Consider the following 12562-nt stretch of genomic DNA (forward strand, 5'->3'; position numbering starts at 1 on the left):
CAGGAAGACTTAATATAGATTCAGACTAGAATCCCTCACAATTCATAGGTTCTGTTATTTCTAGGATGTTAAAACCCCTCCTTATGACTTTGACAGCTGATGCCTAAACTGTGCTAAGCACTACAACACCTGAGATAGGCATAGCCAGTGTTCAACTTTCATAGCACAAAATTAAAGTAAGGCAAATTTCTAGAGTGAACTTTTAAAAATCTGCTGTTGCCCAAAATAAAGCCTGCATCAACATACTGACTCCTTAAAAAAACCCAAAAAGCCCAGCCATCAAGAACAGTCAAAGAAAACCCCACCTCAGAACAAGACTTAAACCATTCACAGTTTCTCTTTTAGCAAGCACCATGTCATATAATTAGCAACAACTTTTAGCAGAGACAGAATCAAGAGATTTTTGCAGTAATGGTCCAATTCTCAACATTTTATGGCAGGTCAATGTTGCAAAAACCCAGGAGTTCTAATTTCATTGCAAGTTGAAGCAAGACACACAGCAAATGAAGCTAGATAGCTTTGAAAAGTGGCACAGTCATAAGCGGATGGAGAAGTATTTGCTAGTTAAAAACGTTCTTATTTCCCTGTTTTTCCCCTATTCAGCCCTGTATATGGAACACGTTAATGAGTTCTTTATCATTGGCTTCTGAAGATCCAGAATCCACTGCCACTGAGACTTTGCTGAAATGTCACTTTTCAAAGAAAATCTTCAGCAAATTGTCTTAACATTATAAGCTCTGTTTAAAGTATGCTTATAAAACTACTCACTCATTTAATGAATAACAAGATTAAATTTTAGGTTACTAAACTAGGGCTGCCTGATTTTAGCAAGTCTATAGCCTTTCTAAAAATTGCTGTAGCCGTATTTGAGAAATTATTTGCAATAGTCAAACCTAGCCCAGAAATGGGCTTCAAATTCTTTCCACTCTATTTTTGTTAAGAATCTTACTAGTTTAGTTATTTTTAGTTATTGATACTAATTATTTTTGCCAAATGATACTTTCTAGACCATCTTTTTAGCATTCTACAAATAAAAAAATTAATAATATTCTACAAATAAAAAAACCCCTATTTTCTGGTTGCAAATGAAACCAGAAAATAGTATTTAGCAGTGTTACCAAAAATCGTTTAATCTCCTCTGAAAGATATTCTAGGTATTCTGTACCTGCAGATGAAAAGGGGACAAGAGAGAAGAGACACCTATGGCTTATGTTGCTATAGCTACAAGATGCTTAGATTTTCAGTTCCAGTGAATGAATCAATAGAAAACACAGCTTCACTCTCCTCTTTTATTCATCAAAGGCAAAACTGGAAGATGGGTTGCTAAGCAACATCACACTGAAGAGTGCAGGGCTTTGAAATTAGCATTACTGACTCCCCTCCATCCCAGAAGTCTGTTCCATTCAAACCCACTTATTAAGGAGCCCCACCAAACTACCAGAACATGCATTTTTAAAGTAAGAAACAGTAAAAGCAGAGAGATATGACATCAAATCTTCTGCAGAAAAAATAAAAAAAGTAAAAAGAAAATAAGCACAGGAAAACTTAAATTGGCTTATATAAACCAAAAGGGATATAGAAAGGACATTTATTTCTACTGAGAATATTACATTAAAGCAAGATTTTTTCTGACTACTTAGAGCCTTTTTTAAAAAACTGAAATCCAAAGACACGTCTCATTTGTACTCCTATTTTAAAAGCCTCATAGATACAAAGGCACCAGTGCCTAGATGGCTGACAAGGAATCTTACCTGCATGGCGTATACATAAAACTCTTCACCAAAAGTACGCCACAGAAAGCCTGAAGTCTCACTTCAATTTCTATCACCCAGTTTCTGTATCTTACTCTTATCATGACTTATTCTGTCACACCCACCTTATGAAAGGCTAATGTCCATCTTATGAGAAAAGCAAGTCAGATGAAGATGTCTTGACATTTCTGAAGACATCTTGCACTTATTTTTATTCTGAAGTTCAGCTAAATATTATTTCTATGCTATCCAGGAAGTAACAACACATTGATCCTTCATGAAAAAGGCTGTGTACAAAGAAATGTTGTTTTATTAGAAGCTGCCTCAATAAGTACCTATTAATAGTGAAAAAACCCCAATGAACATAGTTTAAGAATTTATAGCCTACTGACCCCCCAAGCCCACCTGTCAGAGTTCCCCCTCCCTCAGCATTCTCCAGATCTTTCCATGTTCCTCATTCACTCCCATATCATCAATTTTTTCCTAGTCTACTAAATCTTCTCTGAGCTCTGTCATGCTGCAAAACTTAAATTTAAGAAACAGGAGGCTTGCATTGTGTCTGATACAATCACATACAACTGACTGACAGTGCTCTAACAGAAGGGGACAAAGCCACACCATGAGTTTCAAGGACCCCTAGAGAAGAAGAGGCCACTTACTTGATTCTCTTCTCCATTATAATATCCACACAAATCTTGCAGCTGAAGAGCTCCAAATCTTTGGAGCTGAACAACAGCTCCAAAGTTACTGGAATGCAGGACCTACCAACCACCAGCAGGCAGCATCACTGCCAAAGTGATGCCCCTCAATGTATTCACAAAACAAGGCTAAAAATTCCCCAATATACAGCACCCAGTTACTGATAAGCAAGATTAGATACAACAGCAAACAGGCTCCCTTTGGTAGCCTTAACACTGAGTTATCCTAAAAAGAAACCCAAGTCAAACTGAAAGTGACTTTAAAAAATGTCAAAAGGAAAAGCTAAAAACTCAAATTGCTTATAAAATATATAAACTTAATCGCTACCATTAAGAATTCTCTTCTCATGCCAAAACATTACTTTTCTAGTAAGACACATACAACATCAAGTGCTGTTTGAAAACCAAATACAGCAGTGCAACAGGTTTTTTTCAAAAATTCTGCGTAAGTGAAAAGAAACCTGATCTTTCTCCTTCCTTTCACTCATTCATGACATGCTACTGCTCCCTTAAAGATTCACAGGTGTATTCTGTATGTGAGACAAGATGTAATAACAGTTATTTCCCTAAAAAGATGTTTTATACAGATCAAACAAAATGAGTGCCAGCTTCTGCTTATGACTGTTTTGCCTAACATACAGTGTTGAAAGACCAGCCATTATAAATTAAGAACAATTCTCTTCATGGAAATCTGACAGGTGGATAATAGCATGAGCAGAAAGTAAATTCTGTCTAAGAGCTGCAGGGTCTATGAAAGTCTTTACTCAGTATTTTAACTGTTATATTTTCATTTCAAAATGTAAATTTAATTGAGAACAATGCACACAGCTGTTTGTTTTCAGGATTTTTTAAAAAGTAAAGCATGTTTTAATATATGTAGAAATAAAACTCTCTCATAATTTAGAAATGCACCTGTATGAATAAAGATTACACTGTAATTATGTGGTTTACATGATTATAATTACATTAATAATTATTAATGGTTTACATGAACTAAAATCCCGCATCTTAACAATGCACCTCCAGTAGATAAGACAGGCTGTTGTTTTAGTGTTATTTCAAATAAACACAACAAAATATTGAGTTATATGTTTAAAACGTTTTTATAATGCTAATAACACTTTGTTTGGATGACACTTTACATAACACATGTGGGAGTGGTATTCCATCCTGAATGAGAACAAATAAAATTTCTTTCAGGGTTGCAGATTTTTCATAAAAATAACCCAGATCTTGAATATAGTTAAATTCATCATATCCACAGTATTTTTTTGCTGATGTGGTCTCTGCCACTGCAGTATTTCATTCATAGTTTCCAAAGTCTGGTTAACAGAACTCCAGGAGTCATACAAAAAATAATTCAGTTTCTTAGACATGCACGGGCCTTGTCCAGTATTTCCTTCCTGATCTTCGGATAGTTTGGATGTACTTTAAGGACCTGTCAAAAGACAATACAACCCAAAAGTTCTGAGTTGGTAATCCCTCTCATCACTGAGCTTACATGTTTTAAAACTAAAATAACAACAAGTTTGTTTTAAGAATGCACAAATATTTAATTGTGGATAGAGACCACCACACATGCAAGTCAAAACCACCTCTATCAAAGACACTTAGTTTCATTTCCACTGTCCTTTCAGCTTGGTGCAAAAGATATGGGGGTTAAGGGCTAAAGCATGAAATGCATGAATCAGAAGGCACCTCTGGAGACATTACTGAGGTTTTAAGCCTACTTTCTCTGCAGTGATGAACTGCCTTTGTCTTCACTCCCATGGTTCTTTCTTAGCATATTCTACCTACTCCATCTTCTCTCCTTCAGTTCCCTCTTCTCTTTTACACTTCCATTAATTTTGTTCTTCCTGATTATCTTTATTTCTCAGAAAAAGAGAAATTTAATTGATTTTATTATTAATATGAATAATTATTAATTCATAATATTCCCTCTGCTTCTTTAACAGTAGCCCGTCCTCTTACTCTGCATTCGTTCTGCTTATATTTGCACCATACAAAGATAATACCTCAAGTTACTTTCTAATAGTGTCTTCTGATACTAATATTTAATTTGATAAATTTTTTCACCTGTACTTCTGTATGGGTTCACCAAGTTGCAACTGCATGGCCAAAAGAAGGCGGTGCCATTGGAATATCCCTTCACATCAACAGCCAGTCACTTTTATTTATTGATTCCATGGGGCTCCAGACAGCAGATTATGAAGAGGATATTTAACTTTTTAGATAGGGCACTTTTTTGACATTAAGCTATGTATTTTAGAAATGTAAACTCAAACAAAAAGAAGGGCCATTATGTAAAAAATGTTGCTACAGGAGACGGAGTACTGAACACAAATTCTACCTTATGGCAAACATCAATTGCATCAACATATCTCTTCCCTTTCAGGTAATTGAAAGCCAGCCTGTAGCCTGTAATTAAAGGGGTGAGGGGAGAGGGTGGAGAGAAAAAGCAACAATTAATTTCAGTTTCTGTATTGAATAACAAAAATATCACATTTGAATTTATTTTGGGTCACCATGTGTTTCTGAAGTTAATATTTTTTTTTTCTACTGTTGTCTCATATAAGCCTGGAAATGATCAAATTTTCTACTGAAAGTCACTTCAAGTAGTAAATAAAAGTCCTTGACACACTGATAGCTATGTCTGAATCAAAAGGAGACATTATTCTGGAGAGCACGTGCTACTAGAGAGAATAAATAATGGCTGCATTTTTTCAATTACCATGGTATCCCACAGAGTTTCTCACTGTGGCCAGCAATACACTGACCCTCTGTAAAGGTAATCCCATTATTAAGGGAAAAAAGTTAAAAAAAAAAGGGACAACTAACTAGGGAATTAAAATGCTATTCAGTACCACTGTCAGCAGACCAATGATATAAAAAGTCACATGGAATAGCTGAGTTGCATAGCAACATGCCAGGCTGATATTTGCAACCTAAGAGGTAAAGCTTAAGTATATCAGCCTGGACAGAAAACAGGCCTGGGAAAAAAAAAAACCAAAACATTATAAGCATGCAATTTCCAAAATTTGAAATTTTAAATCTTTCATTTTTAAGCTTAGCCTCACTAGAAAATACAGGGTATGATACCAGTTCGTATGGCTTTACTCGCCAGATGGAAATTTGCTGCTTTAACCATTTTTGTTCTAATGTATGACAATCCTCACTACGCTGCAATGCAAAGCTAGAAACAAGTGCACAAGTACCTTCAGTATTGGACTTGCTTTTGTATGCAAGATTATTTCACAGTCTGATTTCAGTAAGGAAATCTCGACATCTACATCTCCTATCTAGACATAAAAAAGTTTTGCAATTTGTTGAATTACCAGTCTCCAGAGTGTTTAAAAATAAAAAGTCTTGATCTCTTTGCTATTGAAAGTTCTTTCTAAATATATTTCATTTGATTAACAACTGCAATATTTTAGCAACAACCACCATGGCTTAGTCTACAAGAACAGGAATATCTAGTAAAAATTACTGCACCTGAACTCAGATATATAGAGATTTTTCCATTTAACCTATAGTCAAGATTTCTATCAGTCATTTTTATTTCTGTTTTTGTACAAACCTTCCTCTGGTTTGATCCTCCTAATTTTTTGACTGACAGTACATATAACTCACAGCACATTCAGTTTTGGTAATCCATCCATTAATACTCATTTTCAGAACTATATTATAAAAGCAGGAGCTAACCCACAAACATTTAGTCCCATTAATAAAGTACTACTTTATCTACAGATTGTATTAGATAAAACCTTGAACCAAACCACTGCAGTTAGAGGTAAAGAAACAAAACGTTTGGCAGTTCAGGCACATAACAGTTAAATTATTTTTTTAAAAAATACTGGTTTTTCAGCTGATGCCAAAGACTGTCTCATCTGAACACTAAAAAAAAAACAACAGGCCACAAAGAAAGCACAGATTAAAGACTAGAAGTTGAATGTATTCCCAAGAGGCAATAAACACATCCCAAAACCTGGAAGAGAATTTGTGTCAATCACTGGCCTTGGGTCCTATGGACAGATTCTAGGTGTTGAGTAAGAAAACAACATTTTATCCTATGTATCCTTTTCACAAAATGGTTCCTACATTTAAACTATGATGATTTAGTGAAAATTTAAATTTATTATCCAAACTGGAACTTTACTAGTGCCTCAAGTTTTCAGTTGGCCATCTTTTTTAAAATTGATATAATTAAAGACATTTAAAATAATTTATTTTTTAAATCCTCACTCAATGTACATAAAACCTGATCAATATAGATAATCTGAATAAAAAATGAAATAAACAAATCTGTGACCTGGCACCATCATATACATATATATGTGTATGTAATTATAAAAATTCTCTACTACAAACAGTATATAGCAGATTATTATAAATAATTATTAAAGTTAGAACTTAAATACAGAGAAAATTGTTGACAAACAGCCAAGTAAAACTGTTTCAAATCTAACCTTGTACTAAAACAGTAAGCAGAAACTTCTGAAGTATCATAAAGCTGCTACCTCTCGCCATGGGGACTTTCCACATTCAGTACACCTTAAAACATTTGTGGATTTATGTGAGGAAAACCAGTGATACTTTATTTCTATGGAAAATTAAAAACAGTCTTTCCAGTGAAAGGTAGTTGTTTCATAGTACCTAAAATCATACTTTATAGGTTTGATATACATGCCTACTGTTGGATTCGTCTGGTTTCCATATTTCCAGGCCATCTCATAATTTATTGCTGCATCCTTATATGCCTGTTCCTTTTCCATTATGTATCCCATGTATTCATAAGCCTTGCAGCATGACTGCAAAATATAAATATTGATTCAAAATTGTATTTAGATAAGCTTGCATGTAATAATATTGACAACTTAACTGCTAAAATACTCCAAATCCATACAACTGGAAATCACAAGCGATACTTGTCCTAACTTTGATGACACAATAGTCTTGATTTAAAGTATCTGTTACATGGAAGTCATATGGAATTATGCTCTACACCAGGTCAAGTACAGAGTTCATCACAGAGGCCACTGCAACGACTCCTGCAAAAACAGGTATCTCTCTCAGTTAATAATAACCCCGTACAGATGCTTTTCAAGTCTGGTGTTGTAGCTTCCACAAATATTGTTTGGATTTTTTCTTAATGAAGTATGTTCATAGCTTTGTTTTTGAAAAGGGTTTAACATTACTATTTTCCAATTAAAGCTTAAAGACAGTCATAAGTAACCTAAAGAGAAAAATCAACCATTAAGTATTTCATTTCTTATGAATCCAAGTGGCAAGTCACAGGCATATGAAAAGCAGGTTCCAAAAAAACGATTAAGGACTAGTTGAAAATACTAGCCTTGCTTATATTATACACACATATAAATCCATCTAACTCCATAATAAAACTTCATATAAAAGATACAGTAATTAATGCAGAAATCTTACATTTAGTACGTAAAGCAGGAAAATAATTTATAAAAAACCTAACTACTGTATGCCCTTACAATGAACAGTTTATATTATCATGCTGCCAACAGGTAAAACATATTCAGGAGAAAAACATATGCACCTTGTCTGCAAAGCCAGTGCAAAGCAATATTGGTATATAAATTACCTTCCACCTTAAAATTTACTACTTCGAATTAGGCTCTCAAAATCTACTGATAAAAATCTTTCAAATCACAGCACAGTGGAATCAATATGGGAATGCTTGAAAGTTGAGGATAAAAATATACTTTCCCTCTCATTTGTGATAAACAAAAGTTCAAAACCAAGAGGAGTAATCAGTAAGAATCCTCAATTTCACAGAAACACTCTGTTTGCTGGGATCTTACTAACCAAGCCTAAGTCTTTTAAAATAAAAAAAAAATCCTCATTAAATTACACTAGGCTTTTATGAAATTTTCACTCAACATATTTACTTAAGTTGTATATATATATATATATGTCATTCAATTCTGTTAAACTAACAGAAAAACTAACAAATCACTGTAACATGTTTTCTCAATCCAATGAAGTCTTCCAATTTGGAGAATACCACATAAAATACTGTCTTGTGGATTGGCAAGATATGTTAAGATGTAAACCATTTAAAATCTCTTAGTATAGCACAATTCCTGCTTACCAGCTTTGCATGCAAGTTGGAGAGAAGTTCCTCTCTTTCCTGTGCTGCATTGCAAGGAGCCAGATATACACACTTCTAATCTGCCATCCTTCTTGCAATAAGCAGAGCCTGTTTATCTAAGTCCTTCATGGGTCCCAAACTTTTATAAGAAAACAAATTACTTGGTAGGCTATGTTTTTAGGAAATTACCAATTACTTGGTAATTTCCACAATAAAGCAGCATTCATGGTACACACCTGCTCACAGACCATCTATTTCAATATAATTCTTGTTTTGGGAGATGACTTGTGTCTATCTTCCAACTGTATGGATTTTGACTCTGAACATACCCTATTTTAAAGAGGCCTCTCTGCAGAAGTACATAATAGCACTATACAAAAAACAGTTGTAGCTGTCTCTCAATTTTATGTTTAGAAATAAAGTGTTCAAAAAACATTTCTCTCAGAAGCTGCTAAAATGTGACTGAATAATGAACCTTACCTTCTATACCAATGAATTAATAAAAAAAATTATAAGCATCATGTCCTTTTCTAAACCACATCTGTGGTCTATAAACAGTACCCTGAACCTGCAGCACAATGTGTATGGAACACCAAGCCTACTGGACTGCCCCACATGAAGGAAAGTCAAGCTAGAAGAACATAATCAGCTTTTTGCTGATCAAAATGAAAAATAAGCAGAAGCTAAGATCTGTGCTTGTTCCCATAGTCAAAGCACAGTATTGTGCAGTTTGCCTGCTCAGGAACCCTGAGGTAAAGAACACATTAGACCTTGTCCCCTGACAATCTACCAGACAGTATTGACACAGAAAAAGACTAATACCAGCATTTAAAAAAAATAATCCTGCACTGTATCAGGCTTACAATCATAAATGTTTAGAAACATAAAATATGAAGACAGAATCTCAGTAAATGGAGCACATCTCCAATATTTACACAGCCACATCTTTCTTCATCAGTTTTGTGAGACTCTGTAAAATACATCTCTGACATTTCATAAACACTCCAAGCTTTTAGATTCCCTTCAGCTGAAACTTGCAGAAGTTACTACAGAACATGAACAAAAATTACTAAGCAGCACTCACAGGTTTGTTTACTACCCTCCAGTGTGAAGTTGCTGGTTTCCTGTCTTGTTTTGGTCTATTTCTCCTTAGTAAGTGAAACACCAGGCAAATGAATAAATAAATACATTTCAAAACTCTGTTTCAGAGGAAAAGTAAACATTTTGATGAATTAAAATAGAGAGGTTCTAAGGTTACTTTCAACGTGCACTGACTTACCCTGTTATAACGAAGGCATCGTCTTAGAAGTTCACCTGCCATATCGTATTTTGCAGACTGAATATATATATCTGCAAGCAGAAGCCAACTCTTTTCAAAATCCTCTGCATCAATGGGATTCCAGCTCATTTTGGAAATCCGTTTTAACTGATTTCTGGCTCGTGGAGTCTGTTTTAAGATCATGTAGGCTGTGGCCATTCCCAAAAGTGCTGGTATATGATCCTTCTGCAGTAAAAAGTACAGTGACTGCTTGATGCTTTTTTCATTTTGATTTTTTTTTTTTTAATTAAGACTTTCATCAGGTATCTAAAAACTAAACTAAAAGTTAAATCTCAGCAAATAGAGTATCTAATCTTACAGACATGTTTTGCACTAGTGCTACAATTATTTCTGTAGTCATGATAACCAAAAAGCACAAGAAATGGTAAAAAAATCCACAGGTATTTTATCTCACAAGAAAAAAAATCAGAAACCACTAAGAGCTATACTTTTTATACACAAATAAACACTTCAGATAAAAACTGGAGTCACTTGGAAGTTACAATAAAAATGGTATTTTTCACTTAAAGAAGTGCCTGTCAAATATGAGTGAAAGGGAGTCTGATTCCTTTTATTAGGTGTACAGCTCCAAAAAATTTAATGTCTAAACTGTATGCATCCAAGCTTTATATAAACAAACAGGATTCTTAAAAGCCATCATTCCAGGCAAGAGCCTCAAAAGCAAGCAATAAGAACTCCTGGCACAAGTGCAGTTTTTGACATCCTGCCTTCATTAGGAAAGGATGAGAAGGGGGCTCACATCTTGCAACTGCAACTCCTACATGCAGAGAGGGTGGTTGTATTAGGAGCTAACTGAAATGCTTCTTTCTCCTTCTCATTGCTCCTGACTCACTGTTGGTATTCTGCCTTTGCATCTCTTTCTAAGGTTGTGCTGTAAATACATTTGTCATAGTGCATTGAATAAAACAAATCCCACCAAAAGCTTCTCTTCCACATAATAAGTTCATCCTCCTTCTCCCTCAATAGCCACAGCTATCATGGATCAATACCCTCACAAATATGAAGAGATTAACGCTATCCTTATGCAACCCTAGAGGGAACAATAAACTGTGACACTCTTCCTGGTGGAACTGTCACCATGTGAAAGAGATGCCACCTTCACAGGGTCTCAGATCAATTCTGAGCCAGACTGGAGGCAGAGGGACCTGTAACCCTGTTTGTGATTCCTAGAACTGCCTTACACATGAGATCAGCCTTGATACACTTGCCTCAGCCAAGGTGCAGTTCAGCACACAATTAAAGAATAGTAGTGACCTATATATTTTATAGCATTCTGATGGACTAAATCTTTCTACACCTGTTGAAAGCTACTGGTAACAGGAATATCTATTATTAATCATAAAAATAATAACTACAAATAGTTATAAAAATATTGAAGATTTATAACCTAAGGATGAATTTTAATGCAACAGATAATCTTGTTCTGCAGTTTTTATTCTGTCAAATTGCCAGAAAGCACTGCATTTGATTTACATCATAAACAAACCTCAGAATTACAAAAATAAGCCCAGCAACCAAACAGCCTACTCACATTTCAGTAACTAGCAATATCAGCATTTAGTTGGGTTCTAAATTTGTAATTCAACCAAAGACTTCTAAAATATAGTTATTTCAGAAATACCTTTTTCAAATTTTGTATAAAATATTCTTTGATAGGAGAATAATCCTTAGAGCAAATAGCACTAACACGTGCCACTGTTGCTGAATGTGAACTGTAAGACTAGTTAAAAACAATGTAGTAAGTATGAAAGGGAAGAATGAGGAAATGAGACAGGTCACTAACCTCAGCCACAACTATTTCTGTGAAAGTGTTCAGTGCTTGTTCAACACTTGATTTTTGTTTGGTTGCCATGAGACAATAATTCTCCATGATTCGCAGCTGAATGTGACCCTGAATGGTTTGAGGCTTAAGCTCCTTCAGCAGGTTTCCTGCTGTTCTTACAGCCAACTGCATGGACTCCTGCTTCTCTGTCGAATTACTATTAGCAGGAAAAAAAAATATTCATAGAAGCTTATTTTTTTAATAAAGACCAGAATAATTACAAGTTAGAACTGCTCCTGTGCTAAAGACATGCCATTTTGTAGAAAAATGGCTCCAGTATATAGGCATTCTACATTGATTTTCTTCAACAAGAGCAATTCCAACCCAACAAGCTGATTGTAACACTGCAAGTGACCAGCATTCCAGAGAGTATCTTCTACATTTTCTGCTTGAGATTCACTTAATACAGTATAGAATGGCCTCTCACAATAACACAGAATGCTCAAAGCACTAGATGATCTCAAAGTTCTAGCAATTTAAATTAAGGCATATTGTCAAGGGGCAGCAGAAGGACAAGATGACAGAATAACCCAAGCAATATTTATTTAATTCACCTACCCTATGTCAGCATCGAGATTTTCAAAGACTTCTCCACCCACAGTTTCATTATCTGGGTTCAAACAAATTTCAATCATGTTGTAGACTGCATTCTGCCCCCAGTCACTGTCCTTTCGAGCTTTATTAAAATGCCGCAGTGCATCGTTTGGTTCACCTGTGTACCTGTACAAGTATAATTAAAGTACTTAAAGCCAGGCAAGTAAAATTGTTTGTTCCAAATGCCACCCAAATCCCAATAAACCCAAGTATTTAAGAACAGATGACCCATTTGCACAC

At 34.9% G+C, this 12562-nt stretch overlaps 1 protein-coding gene across 1 annotated transcript in view; it reads right to left on the reverse strand.

The window, feature by feature from the left end:
- Positions 1–1275: 1275 nt before the first annotated feature.
- The window catches only part of TTC21B (tetratricopeptide repeat domain 21B), a 37829-nt gene continuing 26542 nt past the window's right edge, over positions 1276–12562 (reverse strand). The window contains exons 24-29 of the mRNA XM_021528595.2: positions 12287–12448; positions 11690–11885; positions 9847–10071; positions 7137–7257; positions 4800–4867; positions 1276–3887 (exon numbers count right to left, since the gene is read on the reverse strand). Of these exons, the coding sequence (XP_021384270.1) occupies positions 3810–3887; positions 4800–4867; positions 7137–7257; positions 9847–10071; positions 11690–11885; positions 12287–12448 (850 nt within the window). The 3' untranslated portion in view covers positions 1276–3809. The remainder of the gene's footprint in view (positions 3888–4799; positions 4868–7136; positions 7258–9846; positions 10072–11689; positions 11886–12286; positions 12449–12562) is intronic.

The sequence above is a fragment of the Lonchura striata genome, chromosome 8 (genome assembly GCF_046129695.1).
Source record: "Lonchura striata isolate bLonStr1 chromosome 8, bLonStr1.mat, whole genome shotgun sequence".
NCBI classification, from domain to species: domain Eukaryota; kingdom Metazoa; phylum Chordata; class Aves; order Passeriformes; family Estrildidae; genus Lonchura; species Lonchura striata.